Source organism: Micropterus dolomieu, linkage group LG05 (assembly GCF_021292245.1).
Source record: "Micropterus dolomieu isolate WLL.071019.BEF.003 ecotype Adirondacks linkage group LG05, ASM2129224v1, whole genome shotgun sequence".
Classification (NCBI taxonomy): domain Eukaryota; kingdom Metazoa; phylum Chordata; class Actinopteri; order Centrarchiformes; family Centrarchidae; genus Micropterus; species Micropterus dolomieu.
The window spans coordinates 4,277,305-4,296,935 of NC_060154.1; the positions used below are offsets into that span (position 1 = coordinate 4,277,305).

At 38.6% G+C, this 19,631-nt stretch overlaps 2 protein-coding genes across 3 annotated transcripts; both read left to right on the forward strand.

Moving 5' to 3' along the window:
* On the forward strand, positions 1-2,224 carry LOC123971246 (regulator of G-protein signaling 21-like; the record flags this gene model as incomplete). Its single annotated transcript, XM_046049957.1, has 4 exons — positions 1-80; positions 169-224; positions 405-571; positions 1,885-2,224. Coding segments are annotated over 4 exons (489 nt in total), but the record flags the coding sequence as incomplete, so codon positions are not given.
* Positions 2,225-7,509: 5,285 nt separating this feature from the next.
* Positions 7,510-10,674, forward strand: LOC123971616 (regulator of G-protein signaling 21-like). Of its 2 annotated transcripts, none has more exons than XM_046050547.1 (5): positions 7,510-7,831; positions 8,192-8,251; positions 8,565-8,626; positions 8,779-8,945; positions 9,137-10,674. In XM_046050547.1, exons 1-5 carry the CDS (start codon positions 7,752-7,754, stop codon positions 9,323-9,325), a joined length of 558 nt encoding a protein of 185 aa, XP_045906503.1. In that variant the 5' UTR covers positions 7,510-7,751; the 3' UTR covers positions 9,326-10,674. The 2 variants fall into 2 exon arrangements, with proteins under 2 accessions (XP_045906503.1, XP_045906502.1); XM_046050546.1 differs by having other exon boundaries at positions 7,515-7,831; positions 8,562-8,626.
* Positions 10,675-19,631: the final 8,957 nt, after the last annotated feature.

Here is a 19,631-nt window from a genome sequence, read left to right on the forward strand (position 1 = left end):
AATCGAAAGAGGCATGAGATGAACATCCAGCGCCTCATGGCACAAAAAATAAATGATGAGACACATTCTTCAAAACTCAGGTAGTGAATGTTGCACTATTATTGATGTCTCAGTCTTCGGGCTTTTCATTAGAGTCAAAATTAATACTCAAATCTCTCTTTATTACAGTTGGCACACTGACAATAAACTCCACCCGACCCTGGAAAAATTGCTACGGGATAAAAGTAAGAAATATTACAACAATGTAGGGCTCCTTTTCAGATAAAATACACTTAACAAATGTTGATGTCTGTTGGAAATCATATTTTAAAATTTGTTTCTGCAGTAAATTTAACCTTGTGATTCTTCTAATAAGATTTAAAGAATCTTAAAATAAGTACTTTTAAATCTTTCCCTCTCTACAGAATATTTAGTAGCATTCCGCACGTTCCTGCAGTCTGAGTTCAGTGAAGAAAACATTGAGTTCTGGCTTGCATGCGAAGACTTTAAGTTGAACACCTCGCCGGATAACCTTCGCTGGAAAGCAAAGGAGATCTACCAGGAGTTCATCCAGCCTACAGCCTGTAGAGAGGTCAGTTTGTCAGTGATACCAGGGTACATGGAAGAAGACAAAGATGGACGGATAAAATGATATTACAGAACAGGGGAAATTATATTACATCAGAACAAGATATGGCCAAGCATATCAGCAAGAAGAATGTGTAAAAGATTCACAAAAACAGAATGAAGCAATATGGATGACAACTACATGTCACAACTTCCACTTTTTCTAGAGCTGTATCCTGTATATTTGTCAGTGTTGTTGCACTGAGGTGAAGAGGTTCAATAGCACTGTATCAAATTTCAATCCAGCGGTGAACAATTTTAGGTACCTACCTATTTTAGGTCATAACTAACTAAATATTTAAAAGCTTAAACATAACACAGTCTTGTGTTTTGCAGGTATCTTATGCTAAATATTTGCAATTCAGCTAAATGGCTACCTTCATATTTTGTACACTATTCTATGCTAATTTAAAAAAGTGAAGTACTTTGCCAACTCAGAAAACAGAACTGGCAAAATGGAACTGACTCTATGAGTCTGAGCTGTAACACACACACACACAAACACCCAGCTAGCTGCTATTTTAGGCTAGTACACATGGATTATATCACATGATTAAAGGAAAAATGTGCTGTATCCAGTCAACAAAGCATTTTAGAAAAGAATTTCCAGTTGACACTTTGTCGTGTGTTTTCCATACATTAGTGTATGTGTATGACATCTGTGACTTGTGTTTAGCATAAAAAATCTAAAAACATATGTAGATCAGGGCATGTAGTATAGTACCTTTTTATACTGCGATTTAAGTTTGTTTTCTTTGGTGTTTATTACAATGGAAAAGTTTATTTTTAATTTAGTTTGTTTTCTACTAGTTACAAGGAGGCCTAACTTTGCCAACAAAATATTTTTTAGACAGGTTTGTTAATTTGTTTGTTAGATTTGAGACTGAACAGTCAACACAAAATCCAGTTTCAGTTCTTGTCACATTAGAAACAGTATGAAGGTCTTCGTGAGATGAGGTTGATCCAGAAGCGGCTAGTAAATTAAACTTGAGTTAAGATATGCTTTTATAGAAAAGGAATAGCTTAATGTAAGCATTATTATCAGAGGCCAAAATCTGTCTTCTTACAGCCATGAACACTTATGTTTTGAGGGTCATGTTTTGGAAAAGTAAGAGACACATTTCCAACCATCTTATTACTTGGTACACAAATCACCAATCAAACTAAAACAATTGTTTTAAAACTAATTGTAATAATTATTTTATAATAATTTATTTGGTGTAAATGGCACTGTATTTAGCATAATTTACTGTGTGATTTTTTTTGTTCCTTCTCTAGATTAATGTTGACCACTATATTAGAGAGAAGATCAAGACGTCTTTGGAGAAGCCGAGTCTCTCATGCTTCGATGAGGCCCAGAAACATGTTTACCTGCTGATGGAAAGAGACTCTTGCCCCCGATTTCTGCAATCAGATGCCTACCTGAGTCTGAAGCACAAATCCAGGACTCTTTGGTACATTTAGCTGAGAAACAAGGCCACTGTTGTCAACGCTGCTTTTTAATTCTCTCTTTTTGTCTTTTTTTTTCCTATTTAGCTGAATTGAAAAGTTATTTCACAAATTCACACTGTATGAGAGGTGAGAGGTGAAGACAACGTATTGATGAAATGTGGTGGAAAATAATAAAGCAGGACAAACACCATGAAAGAAAAGTAATGTGAGTGGGAAAAAAAGAATGTACGTAGGGGAGAAAAAATTGATAGGTTCTGATATACAGAACTTTAGAGATTTGATTGAAATACTGTATGTGTCAAGTGAAAGTCTTAGTAAGTTAAGGTGCAGTGTGCAGTATAATAGATGATGAGGGCATATGAAAAGGGCAATGAGTTTTGACTTGTTGTTATTGTTGTTAAAGTTATGACTTTTGATATGAAATGGCACTATATAAATAAAAGTGAACTGAATGGAAGCAGTAGTTTGACAAAATCTTGACTTCTTGACCAACTTTTCACTACACATTTCAGTTGATGATTGTGGTAGTTTGCACTTGTCTATGGGCATTGGGGGTATCTATTTTTTCATATACTTCTCCTGAAATTTTAGCAGGGTAAACGGTATTTGTGTAAATAAAAAAACTAAAAGCTGAGTTTCTGGTGATAGAAGTCAATGTAGCAAGTTATGACGTTGTCCAACCTACAATGCTGTGTGTCTAATATGTAATGAGCTTACTTTGAGAAGTCTTGTGGGTTTTAAATACATTACGGCCCATAGAATAATCATTAGATTGGAAATAAGTGCCCTTCTACCATAGATTCTTGCTTGAGGTTTAGGTGTAAAGTTGGCTGAGTGGATATGGCACAAGTCCAATAATGCAGCTCAGGCGTTTCTAAGACTATAACTGAGACAAATCAATACTTGTAAAAAAAAATAATAAATAAATAGAAAAATAACTAAATGCTAAACTGTGAAAACTAAGAGATAACTCAGCTCTGGAGCAGACAATGTCCCTTTAACACTGGGGCTCTCTCTTTGCTGGCTTGTCTCTGTTACAATATATGACCACAACTGCCTTTCAGGAACTCCAGCCTTCTCCTTTATACCAGCTGGGTCCTACTAAGACATTCATTAGTGTCTGCTAATCAGTTATTTCGCCAGAGATTAACACTGTTACAATTAAATTACCGAGCATACTAAAACACATTTCAGACAAGTACTTATTGAACAGGCAATTTAAAATAGCATTGCTTATTCACAACCCATCCAACACCCCTCCAACACTACCATACTTAGTGCCTTCCCCCAGGAACCCCTTTTTATAAGCCAATGGCACACTCCTGTGTGGTATTGTCAGTTCCGGGTCTAAATAGAGGAGCACAAGTGCAGCAGAGGAGAAACAGGTGACAAACAGGTGGTTTTGTTGCTAATGCATCCCTTTAAGCCTTAATATAATTTAAACGGGTGAGTTATATCAACATTTATCCCCTGTACAGTTGTCATGAAGGGGGAAATTAGCTATAGAGACCAAAACCATTTTGTACCAGGCTATAAACATGTTTATTTCTGCTGTAAAGATGGGCATTTTATCATGGGGGTCTATCGGGATCGGCTCTCTATTGGAGCCAGCTTTAAGTGGCCATTTGATGAACTGCAGTTTTTGCCACTTCCATGCTGGCGTAATTTTTTAGCCCCAAAGGTAAAAGGTCTAAATGCCGTGGTATACCATAATAACTTGATACCACCCAAGCCTTGAACCATTTTTAATTCTGTTTCCATATTGTCAGACAACGGTTTATATTTATCTGACTGACTATCAAACTGAAGGCTTGGAGATGGACATGAGTCAAAAAAGAAAAAAGAGAACTTTCCACAGCTCACCCAGCAAGGAGATTCTGTTTTTGGTCACATGTCTGATATATCCTCTAATTAGGTGCAGAGATGACTCCACACACCAGCAAGACGGTTTACCAAACTGGAAAAAAGTAACCCCTGGGTAACCCTTGATCCCACTCCATTCTGTAAATGGCCTTATTCCTAAAAAGTGTGCCTTAAAAAGGAGTACTGAGGCAGCTAATAATAACTCAGGGGCTTAAACGACAACACTGGAGTCATCAGACAACCTGATGCGTAACAGATCAGCCTGAATGTGCTGCCTTGTTAGGGGAATAATCTCATCACCCACAGACAATGACGGCAGAGATACACAAGCGCTTTACTTGGAGAAATAAGATAAAGAAAGAGTTGTACTTTTGAAATGGAAATGTACGTTATGAACTTTGACACAGGAGACTGGGGTTTGCATCCTTAATCTTCCATGTGGTTCGATTTAGGCAACAGAAGGACTGATGGCTTTTTCCATATATTTCAAAGACACCTTCTTTCCTAACAATAAACAAGTGCTTTAAGTGCCTGAATATGAATTTGAAAAAATTTAATAACACATGCAGATACTGTAATGCAAGAGTGGTTATTGTAGGATAAACAAAAATATGTTGTCTCTGGATGTTTTACTGATAAATTCAGCAGCAACATTTTGTGACTTGGCAGGTGAGTTTCTAAACAAAATTCTCATTTCCTCATTATGTTTATAAAAAAAGTAGTCCGGGGTATTAACATTATTTTAAAAATGTATTTGCTGTTGCAAATTAGTATTACATAAATTCACTTTTGGGGCTGCTGGCTGAAACTATTTGCAAATTTCACAATAAACAGCTTGGTGAGCATTTATTATGCAGAGTGCAACAGTTATTTCAATGTCAAACGTCAGTAACTCTGAGTACACTGGGATGTCAGGGGTTGTTCCTGATAAATGACAATGGTCTCACATCTCCTGCTTCACATGGCGCACTATACTTCACACACAATCTGTCGCTGTTTTCTCACAGGCCATCACAGTTACCATGGCAGCGAAAAGGAAGTGAGTACTGTCAATGGCACGTTGTTAGTCAAGACAGTCACACTTGGGGAAACTTCACTATCAGATCTGGATGCTACAGGTTAGTGCATTGCACGGTACTTTCTATAAAGCTGTGTTTCCCCGTACAGTAACTGTAGACATAATAAAATATAAAAAAGACAGCTTTCAGTTCACAGTGTTTGGTGATTCTTCGTAACGCCTCAGTACTCATAACCGTGTTTGGGCAAAGAGGGAGAGCAGCTTCAGTGAAGACAAGCCAAAGGGCAGATTGTAACAGGCATCAGGCCTGGGGCATCAGATGGGGATCAGAAATGACTGGCAATAGGCAAAAAGTCAGTCAGGTTTATGATAACAGGTTACCTTCTGAATGCTCTTCCTTCTTTTTCCTTCAGGTTTTCTGCCAGAATCTGCTGCCTCTTTCTAAACCTACTATAACTTGTATTGGTAGCACAGCATCATTACATTTACACTGATTAGTTTGTCAAGACAGGTAGCTCTCTAAGTATATGAAAGAGCTATGTTTAAATAAGTTATTTAATCTTACTACAATTAAACTAAAAAGATTAAGATAAAGAGATCTTGTTGGATTTCTATGAGCATTGACCTAGTAACTAACTGACTGACACATACACATAGTGTTACATTTGCATTGGACCTGCACACCTCTTTACTTTATACAATACCATGGTCAAGAATGAGCAGAATAATGCATCTCAAAGTAAAAATTGTAGAAACACATCTGACCAAGGTCAAGCCAAGGCAGATGGTGCAATTCTGTCCTGTCACACTTTTAGCCAAAGCTTAGAGTGGAGCCAGGAGAAGCAGCTTCATTTGCATGGATTTAAATTATTTCCTTCTAAACTTTCCATAGCCGCTTTATACATTAACATAACATACATATAAATACACTATCAAGATTTCTTGGCGACAACATTGACATTTTGCGACTAGAGCAAGCACATCTCCCATAATTGCTTCTGTACTAAGATGGCTTATTTTGTGGGTGCCATGTTGTCTCAGTAGGCAGGTAGTGGGTGTTTCTGACCCTTTTTGCTTATCATTTCTTAAAATGACAATCGGAAAAACACACCCACAGGAATTAGCTAGGTGTGCGGAGGTGTGAACATATCTGGGTTTGAACTTCCTTCTCAATCTTTTGTTTTATTTCTTCACACATCTACTTCCATCACATTACATGTGTAAAATCGAGGACAACACCATGAATGTCTTCGAACGGAGATTTTCCGTAAGTGTGTGCCAACTTATTAAACAATGATCACATCTCTTCACTCTGCAGGCTTTTTACGCTGGAGTGTGGCCATTCAGAACTGCTATAAATACTTTTTACCTTTAGGCGTGGCTGGATGACACTTCATGCATACTACTTAGGTGCAAGCGTGCCCCCACCTTTAATATAAAATAAGAGTTTTGGATTGGATGTTGAAGCCTATAAATTCCCACAGCTCATTCTTCAGTTCCAGTCATCTACAGCAGCTTCTACTCCAGCGCCAAACAAAATATGTCATGGAGGAGCACTAATTTGGAGCAAACATATAATGTCAAAGGTCAGACCTACTAATGCTAATTTCAGCTAATGCTAGTCACTCGCCAAGAAACTGTCCAGTTCACTACAAGTTCTCACACCAAAACTCAATTTCTGGCCAAGCCTGGATATTACTCTTCACCCCTGTCTGCTCCCAGTCCCTTGAACAACTAACAGGCTCAAATGTAAAAGGCTGTGGTCTGTCAAATATGTATGAGTCAGTGTTGACATCGGAATTGGGATCCATGTTTATTATTGTAGTAGTTGACCTTGCCTGTCATGTCTCTTTCATGATTTAAAAACACTTTCTTCAATTTCAGGTAAATTAGCTTTGCAGAAATGAGTCTCTGATGATGTCATGTAATTGTGACACAGATCTTTCTTTTCCTACATTTTCTAACAGATCACCTCACTAGTGTTAAATCTAAAAACATTATTCCCAAAGGAAGCCTTTCAATACTTGAGATGATATTTGTCATTCAAATAAAAATACAACACACCAACTTGCTACCCTCAATATAAGGTCTACAGTTTGGCCATGCAGGAAGTGTTCATGATATTACGTTATGAATTTTTTTCTAACTTCCTGTCCCCTTGAGTCTCTGTTGCAATCAATTTGCTGTTTCCTCTTTCTTTCGTATGACTATAGCATTTGCGCCACATTTTTGAATTTCCCTTTGCGGGATCAATAAATGTTGAAGTAAGATGTTTTCTCACAAAGACAGAAATCCAAAGAGGCACGAAACAAAAGAACAATGCTTCGATTTGTCTTCGCTTTTCCAAAATACCAAAACACACAACCTGTGAAGGTCATAATTTGCCTATCACAGTCACTGTTATTGTAATTTGCATATGTGCTGCCACTGAAAGTAATATGAACACAGCATGCTTTCAGCCACAGAGACTGTTTAGCTCGTCTAGTTAGGAGGAGGGAAGGATCTGTAACAGCAGAAGGAAAAGAAAGAAAGCAGAAAGTCATAATAGGGAGTAATGCATCAAGAAGAGGGAGGCATACATGCAGTACAGTGTGAGTATGTGTTGTTTCTAACAGTGAGGTAGGAGGAGAGGAGGAACGGGAGAAGGAGGAGGAAGGGGTGCTTCCTCTTCAGTCTGGGCTGAGCTGCTGATGTATTCCAGCAGCCCCAACCTTGGTATAAAAAGTCAGTAGCAGAGGGAACCCTCCTAAGTGTCTCCTACGCCGCAGCATGACCAGGACCGAGAGCCTGAGAGTGTGGACTTAACAAAACAATGCCCAGCCTAATTGTCGAACCACTCAACACTCAACACTTCATCATGGACAGAGATGACAGGAACAGAAACAAGACCATGTGAGTCAAACCTTTACTTTGACACTGTGCTGGGGTTTCCAGTAAATGTGCTGACTTGGGGCTTGATGAAAAATAGTTTTTAGTGGATGTATGTATTTAATTTGCAAAGTAATGTTTTTCGTTTTCAATTCTCACAACAAGCCTTTCAGACACAACAGCACACATATGAATATTATGGATGCTTCATCGTATCTCCTGAAAATAGTTTAAGTTAATAATGTCACCTAACTTTACTAGACCACATGCTCTGTTTTCTGATCACTGACATGCCCAACATACTTTGACAAGATTCACAAGAAGCTAATTTAACAGCAGAAAATCCAATAAGGATATATTCATGTATGTCTTATCTCTACACAGTGGAAAGAACTTTATGTGCCGACTTCAGTGCATGTTCTCACACTCATCAAGCTCTGAGAGGTAAGGAGACTTATGGAGTGTTTTGCATACATTTCAGTTTTAAAATAGCCAGCCTGCTCCTATCATTTCCATCTATGGCATCATGAAAGGAATCAAATGAACTAGAGACACCATGTTTGCTTTGGCACAGTACACACGCACTCTAACATATCCCATGGTTTGACATTTTTTTTTATGAAATTTTAAGCACATCTGCTCTGCTTTCTTGATCAAACTGCTTCTGTGTCCTTGCAGCCCTTGCAGTTCACCCCAGCTTTATTTTACCCAAATTTGATTCAGGTTGAGTAACCTAACTTACATTCTCTCCCAGCAGGCTAAGTTTAGAAGATACCCAACAATGGTCACAGTCACTGGAACGGCTTCTCGAGTCTAAATGTAGGTTGCTTTTTCCCCCTAGGATGAGAATACTGCTAGAACAGTTAATTATGTTTGTTAGAGAGTTTAAAGAGAATAATCAGTTGTTTAAAAAGCTTAAAGAGGGGATTATCTGTGCTTCATGCTTGGCATGTTTTCTGTGCTTTCCTCAGATGGACTGGCTACTTTTCGCAACTTTCTCAAATCTGAATACAGCGATGAGAATATTGAGTTCTGGCTCACCTGTGAGGACTACAAGAAGATCAAGTCTTCGTTCAGAATGTCCTCAAGAGCCAAGAAGATTTATGAGCAGTTCATCAAAGCAGAATCCCCTAAAGAAGTAAATCCAACTTAGAAACTTCACACACAGATACACTGTCTCTCTTACATCTTTATATACTGTCAGAGTGAAACATTAAGATACTTATTATATTGTAACAATAAGATATATATTCCCGCTCAAATGTTGAACCCCAAACCTCTTGCTCTTGGCTCAAATGCACTCATTCCGATCTATCTGCCTCATTCCAGATCAACATTGACTATCACACCCGAGAGCAGATCAAAAGGAACGTCAAGACTCCCACCATGTACTGCTTTGACGACGCTCAGAAGATAGTTTATGGGCTGATGGAAAGAGACTCGTACCCGCGGTTCCTCCGCTCAGACATTTATAGAACTCTCTTGGAAAACCTTGCCGCTGACGCCACGAAGGGATGAAGGCGTAGCCAGGGGGAGAGAAAAAGGACATAAAACCCATAACTGGAATGTTTGAGCTCCTTCAGGAGGAAGGACTGACAACAGCAAAGGAAGCGGAGGGTCGACACGGACACATACAGAGACACACCTCGGGGTCCTCACTAGATCAAAAAGCAAACTGTGTCCCAACTAGTCTGGTCCCATCATGGGAGGATGCCCACACTGATCACCTTGCACCTGAGGGCCGTGCAAGAAGTAGAAGAAGAAGAAGAAACATAACTAGCCTTAATGATTATGACCCTGTAGCGTGTGTTTGCACTGGATGTTAAGTCTGTGTAAGTAGGCGATCTGACCACATTTTGACAATTAAGGATTCAGTGGGGCGACCGGTTCTCGCTCTGACGGTGGAGCTGTGTAAGAAAACCATTCAGCGGACCTCCTTTAACCTTCTTTGCAGAGGTGTTTCCTGTGCAGATAAAGACAGAGGATGTAAGATGCAACAGTTACACTCGATTAGTTGTGTGTTTGTGTGTGTCTTAGAGAGAGAGAATGTGAGTATTAGTTGTAGCTTTTGCCACTGACACAGAATAAGCTGTCACAATAAGAGTTGGCCAATTATCTAATGACAGCACTAAGGAAGCCAAAAAAACAGAGGAATCAATAGTAAAATGTCATCCTTAGTTGCAGGGTTGCAGGAGGGCACTTCGTTCTGGGACACTTTAAATGGATTTAATGGTTTTGTTTTTTGTTTTAGATAGGGGATATGGGGTTTGCCCATGGTTGATATTCTGTGCTGATATCCAATATCGTTAAGGTTTATTATTTTCAAACTACAAAAAAAGTAAAATTAGTATTTTATTCCAATAGAAATCCAGGATAAATATATTTTATATGATGACAAAACATAATCATGCACAGTTTTGTGTGGAATCTGAATCAAACTCAGCACTATAGCAACTGAGAACTTTCCATTGAAATTAGACATCTTAATTTAATTCCTCAGCACACAACTGCTGGCCGTTACCTTAGCCTAATCCAAATCCTTACAGCACTGAAGTGTCAAGAGTTGTCATTTTCTGTAATTAACTATTTGAGTGGAATTACTATAGAGATAGAATGTTTCACCTTGCATGACAGGATGTTAAAACTCCTTGTATTCCCTGAGAATATGCCTTGTTGTTGCTTTCCAAAGCATGTTGTTTGAATGTGTTCTTAGGTAGTCCTAGGGGTTAGTAGTTAATTTAACTTAAACATTAAACAGTGTATTATTTATTGATAATTGTCACCATTTGAGTATAAAGTTTGTTGCGGTGTTGAAGTGCTTGTTAAAATGTTAGTGATTTGAATGACATTAAATTATTTAAATTGCCCACTTGAAACAAAGTGAAATTTCTTAGTAACACAGACAACTCTCTTGTTCCTGCTCTGTTTTTTCCACATTACAGCTTTTAGTACTTTGTGCTCTGAAGTTTAGGCTTGTGGTCTGTTTAAAGAAGAGAACAACACACTTCCAGTGAAATAGATCTTAAAACATTGCATTAGAAAATTAATTGGCTGCATAATGATTGTCTGTTATATATTTAAAGCAATACTCCAGCGTCCAAGCATGGAAGCATAAATGCCGTGCCAAGTTCTAGTGGGCCGAAGGCTTATTTTAACTATTATGGAGAAGCAACTACACTGCAGTGTGTTATTGTCAGGAGTTAACACTCCATCCTACTAAGTGACAAAGTGTATATACACTAAATTTTTCATAAATAATGCTAGTGGTTTCTCATTTTAAAAAATAAACCTTGGGAGAAACCCTTCTCAATTAAGAAGGTGGACATTCACAATAAGGAAGTGTGTACAGATATGCAGTAAGTAAGAATATAATCCACCCATAGTAACAAAATATTTTAAAGAAAATTCATCATAATCATCATTTTGTTGGCTTGGAATGTAATTTTCTGTTTTCAAACTTTATGGGACATTACATCAAAGTAAAACTCCTTGTGGTATCTGACAAAGGATCTTGAGTGCTTGCAGTTTCCTGTTATCCATTTTTTCATCACTGAAAGGCATCTGTTGACCTGAAAATTAAGTGCATACGTGATATGCACTGTTTGAGAAACAGGAAGGTCTGAACTTCCGGTTTCTTTTGAAATCAGTCATTGTGAGAAATGAGATTTTCTCTGAAATGTAATCCCATGGCAGAATGAACCACTGTGCTATTCAGCCGAAGTAATGCAAAGGTTTGCTTTAGCTGTTTATTTTGCTTCATTCAAATGTTAAAAAAAGTTATGTTATTGATTTGTTTAGGGCAGAGATGCACATAATGCACAGATGTACATAATCATTGCCATCAAAAACAAAAGTGTTAGTCAATCTGCCTTTGGGGTGAAAACATCGGAAGAAATTGAAACTGTACTTGTGATCAGCCAAAATGCACATGACTCAAAGCTGTTTGCACAGAATAGGAAAGCCACAATTAGTGTGTCACTCTGCTTTTCAATTTTTTCTGTTGAGCAGTACAGCACATTGGGGTGATATCCAAGGCTGGAACAGGGACAGAATCCATTTTCTAATACACTCATATAAGAGAGTAATGAATGTTTGAGAAGAACTTGTTAAAACATTGTTTGGTCTGTGCAAGCGTCACTCTTTGAAATACACAAACTAACACATACATGCGTGAATCAGCCTGACAATGTACTTTCTCTGTTTCTCACTGAAATTCTGTCCAGCTGAATAAGCTTCATTTGAACATGTTACCAAAAAAGAATCACATAGCTGGCGATCTAATTGTGAATTTGAATGCACTATGGTCCCACACTGCTTGGAGACTGGATGTTAAGCAAATAAGACATGCAGGCGCTACTACATAACAGTCCAAAGGCTTGAGCGATTCATTCATCTTTTTTTGTAATTAGAATCACTGCTTCATTTATTTACTCAAAAAAAACGATGTGTGTTTTGTATTTTATACAGAAATGTGCATAATACAAATGCACGGATTGCATTTTTTGTGGCCTGTTCCAATTTTTTTAAAGTCTGACCTGACTTCCTTTCTTTAATAGTCTCTCCATTAGCAACAGCATAAGCGTTGGCCCAAAAGTCACCGCTGTGTGCATGACGTAAACTATCGTTAGCTGCAGTATGCATGTAAATTTGACTGGCACAGGACTGAATATGTGACACTGATCGGCCCGGCCGTCGGTCATGACAGATCAAGCTGAAAACAGGCCAATTCCAGCCACTGTTCGATTGATCAGTGCGTCTCTAGTGCATGGCTCTCTGTGCTTTGATCGCAAATCATTCGACATCTCAACAAGGTGAGTAAGTAAACGGAAATATCAGCTTTGATCTCCTCAGACCCAGTTTTATTATAGCAAATTCAGGGCACCTAGGAGATCAGAACATTCCCAACAAAAACAGACACTGGCCATGCTTATGTAGGAAGTTTGTAAACCTTTGCACTTGCAATACGCCACTCTTATATAGAGGTCATTCTGTGCAAATAGCCCATAAAATAAAACTGATATAGCAAATGTTTGGGAGACTCAGCAAAAGTAGGTAAGCATGGAGGTATGGTCAGCACCATCACAGTAACTGCTTTTCTATATGACACGTTTTAAATGAGAACACATGCAACAGAGTTTGCATGGTTAGGGACATGGGATAGGCTGCCTGTTAACAATACAGCAGGTGATTTATTGTAGTACAGGTAAAATCTGTGGTTGATTAATAAATTGCTCACCCATCAACATTGCGTCAGCTTAATTATTTATGTACTTGGTTTATAAATATACATATGGACAGGGCTCTGTTGGCAAAGCGTCATTTCAGTTGGACAACGCCCCACATAAAATATTTGTCAGGTCAAAATATGTTAAAAGCATTTTTGTTAATCAACCATTTGTCTGCATTTCTCGTAATCCTTAGGTCTACATTTGTAAGTCTATATTACCGGTGGGGTGTAGCCTCCATCTACGTACAGATAAACAGGTCCTAATATGTTTTAGTATTTCTATCTTTTACATGCGGTGCTGATTCCTTAAAGTCAGCCACTGTTAACAGGGTGGTTCCTCTGTGGTTTGGTTGTGTACTCTCTGTGCTGACTTCCCCATACAGTACACACACACCTTTACAAGGTTGGAATTTATAATCGTCCAATTGTGGCCACATCATACGTTTCATGCCAAAACTAAAAGTGGTAGATTTTGGTGGAAGTTCTCCATACAAACACTCTCCAATCAGCACAAGATAACTGCTGTTGTTAATAGTAAATGACAATAGAAAGTAAGTAGTAATGTTGCCTTCATTTGATAATCTGAATGAGATTAAGATTGAGATTTTAAAAATGGATCACCACTGACTAGTTGTAGCTGGAGCATCCATGTGTTGATTGCCTTTACTGTGATTTTGAGCTGTTTACAGTCTCCCTTTGTACACCTCTATAGCCTATTAGATCATGGATTGTTTTAAACCATGTGCTCTTTTTAAATTTGTGTGATTTATACAAATCTACAACATCAAGGTGTCACTTAAAGTAATGTATTTCTGCTAAACTTGTGAAACCAAAGAAGCCATTATACAAAACATGGGTAATTTGATAGCTTAGTTGGCACATGCTGTCTCTTTCACGTTTCAGGATCCCCTTGAAGGCAACACAGTTTGGTTGGCAAATGTACAGTTTTCATTTGGCCACGTTGTCCACAAATGGCTTGTCAGTGATGGCCGTTTAAGAGAGGGGAATCAGCCAGTCACCAATAAATCTGCCTCAAGTGGACATTAAAGGCAAGTGTGAAAAATGCAGCCTACCTTCAAAATGTCCATCCAATTAATGTCACTGTAGCAGCTATTGGTTTTGTATGTGAAAAATTTTCTAATTGGTGTGTCAGCTGGCTGGAGCCACCAGGAGAGAAGCCAAAGACAAGGCCAAAAATTACTTGGTGGCTCTGAGAGTGTTTTCAGCTAAATGAGCAACTGTCTTCAGTAGTGCCTTGTGGCAATAAGTTATTGCTACTTTATACACTTTGCTTAAGTATAACCCACATAATGTCACTCCCAAAGCTTACAGATCAATTTAAAATGTCTACATGAAGCCAGAAGTAATTTGAGGAGGTTTAAGACAGTGATGATTCATAAACCAACATTTAAAAATGTACTAATCAGTAAATTAAAGACTTGCTGTGTCTTCTTGTCCTCCTGGCGCCTCTGTCTTTCTGGCATGCAGCCTTCAAACACCGCTATATAGTCTAGAAGAGAGCTAGATGCTATAAAGAAGGATGAGACAGAGAGCGCTCACATATCTAATTTATTAAATCAGACTTGATCATTGTAACATTTTGTTGTCAGGTGTACAGTCTACTGTACTAAAAAGCTTCAAATGGTTCAGAATGTTGCAGAAGGAATCTTTAACAAAATGAGACCATTTTATCATATTACAGTCATTTTAGATTCCCTTCATTCGCTCTCTGTCCATGTCAGACTGGACTTTAAGGTGCTTCTGATGACTTTTGTAAATGATGATGAAAATTGTAAATGGGCAAACCCCTTAATACTTGGCTGAGCTCCTTAAACCTTATATGCCTTGCTCTCAGCTCTCAGAATACAGGCAGACATGCAACAATGAAACCCATTATTTTCAAAGGCTTGCAGAGAGCGCTCAACCCAGCGGCAAGTGCAGCTCAAAACGCATAGAGTCTGAAAGGGTCTTTCAAAAGAAGTCACATGGCACGAAGGGCTTCCTTTGGAATAACATCCCTATTGACGTTAGACAGTCTGATTCTGTTGGGACTTTAAAATCCAAACTTAAAAGTCATCTTTTCACCTAAACTTTAGGTTAGCTGCTCATTTTTTATCACCTTGTACCTGCTAACATTACACTTCTGGCGGGTCGGTCTCAGTTTCAATGAATCTATGAAGTTATAGCCCATGTTTGTCCTGGCGGTGAGAATACTGTAGACTTGAAAACCACTTAATCTTTGTAACCCTCTGTCCTCCAAGAGATACACCCTCTCCTTCTGAGGGCAGGACCAGAGCAAGAACACAAAAGGCACTGAAGAAAAGAGGAGGATGAACTATATGTGTCAAACATATTAAAATGTTTTAAGGTCACACCTGGTGGCACATATTCCAGAGAATAATACACCTAACAACAATGAGGGTGGTGATGAGATAACTTGTAGTAGCGTGTCACACAGCCCCAGGTGTGGGCCCTCTCTTATTCTTTGTATCTTGCTGTGTTTTGTCCTTTTAATCCAGGAAATTGGTGGGAGGAGTTGATATCTGGTGTGAGATGCAACACACCTGAGCAGCCGGGGCTCAGGTGGCTATAAAGGAGCCTGCTTGATGATTTGACCCCTCTTCTGCTGGCCTGCTGACTGATTCTGTTCTGTTTGGTTCTTTCTGTTCTACACCCATACACTCCACTCACACATACACTGCATATATACTGATCTGACAGACACCTACAATTGTGTATTTTGCTTAATTTACTTATTAAAATATCTATTATTATTTTCAGACTGTGTGGTTTCCCGCTTTTGTCACTTACTGTTGAGCCAGGTTGTGACAAAGCACACTTAGGACCTACTGTTTACTTTAAAAGGCCTATATGGTCCATAGTATTAACTATGTGAAATACAGCTAACCGATTTTAAAACACTTATGTGAGAGAAGATTAATATTGCTTTACTGTATTTTGGATAACAGTCATAAGTGGTCATTATTAAAGGTAATCAAGTTGAGATTTAGTTCCCTCTTTTCTTTCAAAGCATCTTGACAAGTGCTGACAAGCTCAACATTTTTGGCAATATGTTGTTTATGTTTCCAGTCTTCATGCTAAGATAATCTTAACACTAGCTTTAGCCTCATACTTGTAAATAAACTTCTACCGTCAGAGGACTTCACCTTGTATGTACAGTATGTAGATATACTGACTGTGGAGGATTTGTTATTTGATTGTTATTTTGGAGTCGTTGGGGATGTCACATTTCTGGACCGGCTATGTACTGGCTTGTATTGTATTAACTTCATAAATGCTTCTGTGTTTATTGGTATTGTATTTTATTGGCATCACAGTGAATTTTAACTGGCTTTGGCTGGCCCCAGAGTAATGTAATATCCTCTTGTATTTCCCTTTCTGTCCTTTTTATGGGTGGGATCTGTCCTTTATGTGTTGCTGACTGACCAAATTTCCCCCTGTGGATCAATGAAGTTTATTTTACCGTTGTCAGAGGCCAACTATGATGTTTATCGTTGGAAGAAGTAAGAGGACAGGTGGGGAGACCAAGCATTTCCCAGGAGAGGAAGATAAGTATCTACTTTTCCTGCCTTAGCCTGCCTGACATTGCACAGTACAGGAAAAGGAGAACACAGTCAAATCATAATACACAACCTTTCCCCACTGCTGATCTCAGCATATATGTACGCAGGAGGAGGCCAGAAGGAAATAGCACGTAAGTCATCAAGGTACAAAGACACACCCTCAGACTAGTAGGTGACAATGACACACTACACCAGTTATGGTAATGAGGATGCAGGACCTGGCGGAATGCTCTTTTGATTTGTCATTATAAGCTACAGTTCTACGTTAGCTGTAGCTCAAGGATGCCAGATAGTTGATGTGTCCAAATTGCGTACTACATACCAGCAGTGTAGGTAGAAAACTACATTTGGTTAGGTCTGTGGAAAAATGGATAGGCATTTTGTTTGTCAAATCCTACATTTAACAGTATCACCCTGCAATCCCATATCTACTAAGGTTATATCAAGATTACTACCAGATCATAAACACAGGCTTGACAGCTCTAACATGCACTTGGCAGGCATAACTGTGATAAACTCTCAGAGTAAATAAAAGATAGCTGAGATGTACATACCTAAACAATAAAGCCAATGGTTAACCAACCAGACCTGAACAAACAGCTTCCAACCTCACTTCCTCTTTAGAGCAGAAAACTACTAAATGTGGTGCCCTAAATGTAGTAGTGCAAATAAAATAAAAAAGTAGTAGTTTTACTCTTTGAGTACTTTTAACTTTGCTACATTTGCCATTCATACCTTTGTTCCAACTAGTCTGTTTTCTACTCTGCATTTTGCTGGTTTAACTGAAATGAGCTCATGAGTCATCCGAGCTGAACGCGTGGTTAAGCAGGACAGCTCTGGCCTCCCTTGCTGTACAAAGAGACCTGCGCCAGATATTAATGAGCTGGGCAGATGCAAAAATGTAGAAAATCAGTCAAATATGGTAACTCCGTGGTTCTGCAACTGGGGGGCAGTTATGCCACTGCAGGGGGGGCATGGATGCTGAACAGACCTAAAGTTATATCAATGTGATTCATGTGGTGGCATAAACATAACATGGGCTCTGATGCAAGCAAGGCAATTTTGCTATCCTGAAAGTTTTGTTTTATTTCAATCACCCATATTGTTAATGATTGATAGAAATGAAATCCACTTTTGCTGGAGTTGGGACGGGGTTGAGAACCACTGCAGTAACTCCACACTATGCCACTGGTGGACATATTGGAAAGCAGCCTCTATCAATCTCTCACAAGCCAGCAAAAATGCTTTCACTTAAAAGTAATGGCGCAGTTAAAGGAGACCTATTACACTACATTTCCAGCGCTATATTCTAGTCTTATCACTCCTTAGATTAGTCAAATGGTAATTTTTACTCTTACTTAAATGATTTTTTATTACACTAATTGTACTTTTACTTGAGTAAAGATGTTCCATTCTCTGCCCATCACTGTATAAATGCAAAGCCAAAACATAGTGACAAACAATCTCAAGACTCAAGTGTACCTTCGGTGACCGCATCTTATTAATTTTTAATATTAAGCACAGTATTTATTGTCATCCAGTAGCATTTATCTTACTGTGGGTGGCTTGTTGGGCTGCCAGTTTACATCACAAGGTGCAGGCTTGGAGTTGAATATGGAGATGATTTTACCTTAATCCAGGGAATCTGCCAGCTCACAGTGACAGTAAAGTCAAGCTTGTGCAGACGGCCGCTGTTCATTGATGACTGGAGATCAGTTTTAATTCTAAAAAATCAGAGAAAACAGTCTCTCCACAATAAAAGATCTCACTCAGGAAGTTTTGTCAATAACCCTTGGAGTTAATATTTGGAAAATGTCTTGGGCACAACTGTCAAGTACATGATAAAATAGAAGAAGGTGTCATTTCCCGATACTTCAATAAACATATTACAGTCAATCTTGTACCAAAATAATTTCTACATGTTTGCTGAAAGAATATACTGTACTGAATTGACAAAGAATATCAGTTTTATTGGTGAAAATCATTTAATTACAATTCAGTTAAAATTGTAATTGTGTCCTCCTTAATCCTTGTAGATAAATGAGGTTAAAAAAGTGTTTCAGAGCAACTCACCCAGCTTTGACCTGGATTCCATGTAAGAAGAACTTTGCAGAATGTACATGCAAAGATCAAGCGGAGTTGAACTTTAATCATGAGTTCCAGGCTTTGCTGTCAAAAAGGGAAGTCATTTTCAGAGGAGTTACTATGCATTGCTTTCCTTCAGTTTCTTTCCATGTCCTAATTGTTTTGGGCTGAGTGCATGTGCAGCAGCCAAAGTGGTTCATATGGGTATTTTCTTCATCTGTACACATACACACATCAGCTATTCACTGCCTGTCTTGAAGACATGTCCTTCTTTTAAAAGTAATGTTGGTGGCTTCTCTTGGTGTCCAATATGTTGTGCACATCTTTCTTTAAGAACTTATTTTTGGTACTAATTGCCACTGAGCAAAAAACAGAAGCCAGGTTTAAAACACTTCAAAACACAAAGAGGACAAACTCTGCAAGCCGGTGCTGGGAATCACCTTATGCGTAAGGGCCAAACCTCGTGCCTTAATGGAAACTTGGCTCTGCTCTTCTTCCACTTCGAAACAGACGGCTGCTTACACACAGTCTGCACATCATAATAAACACACGAGGTGAAGTGAACACTTTGTTTTCACCCAGCAGAGCTCCAAACTGGTGCAACGGAGAGAGGGAGGCCAGTGATAGTCACAACAGAGCACAACAGCTGACGCATATGCATTGTAGCTCAGATAATCTAGAACAAACTGTGATTGTGCTTTACATGTGGTGTGTGTCCTGTTCCTCAACAGAAATGCCCTTTTAGTGTTTCTGGGATATGATGTTAATATCAAACTACATTTACTTATTGGAATAAGGTGTCCCCAGTGCTTAAATGGTAAGCTGGTGGATATGGATAGCTGATAGGAAATTACTTTTATTAATTATATTAAAAACTCTGCAATATTATCCAGTTTGTAGATAATATGCAGATTGTTAAACAAACAAT

Excerpts from the sequence above, each read along its gene's own strand:
- LOC123971616 (XM_046050546.1), top strand. The coding sequence starts at position 7,752 with ATGCCCAGCCTAATTGTCGAACCACTCAACACTCAACACTTCATCATG. Across the intron at positions 8,252-8,561 it reads CACTCATCAAGCTCTGAGAG|CAGGCTAAGTTTAGAAGATA; the intron begins GTAAGGAGACTT and ends ATTCTCTCCCAG. Across the intron at positions 8,946-9,136 it reads AAGCAGAATCCCCTAAAGAA|ATCAACATTGACTATCACAC; the intron begins GTAAATCCAACT and ends GCCTCATTCCAG.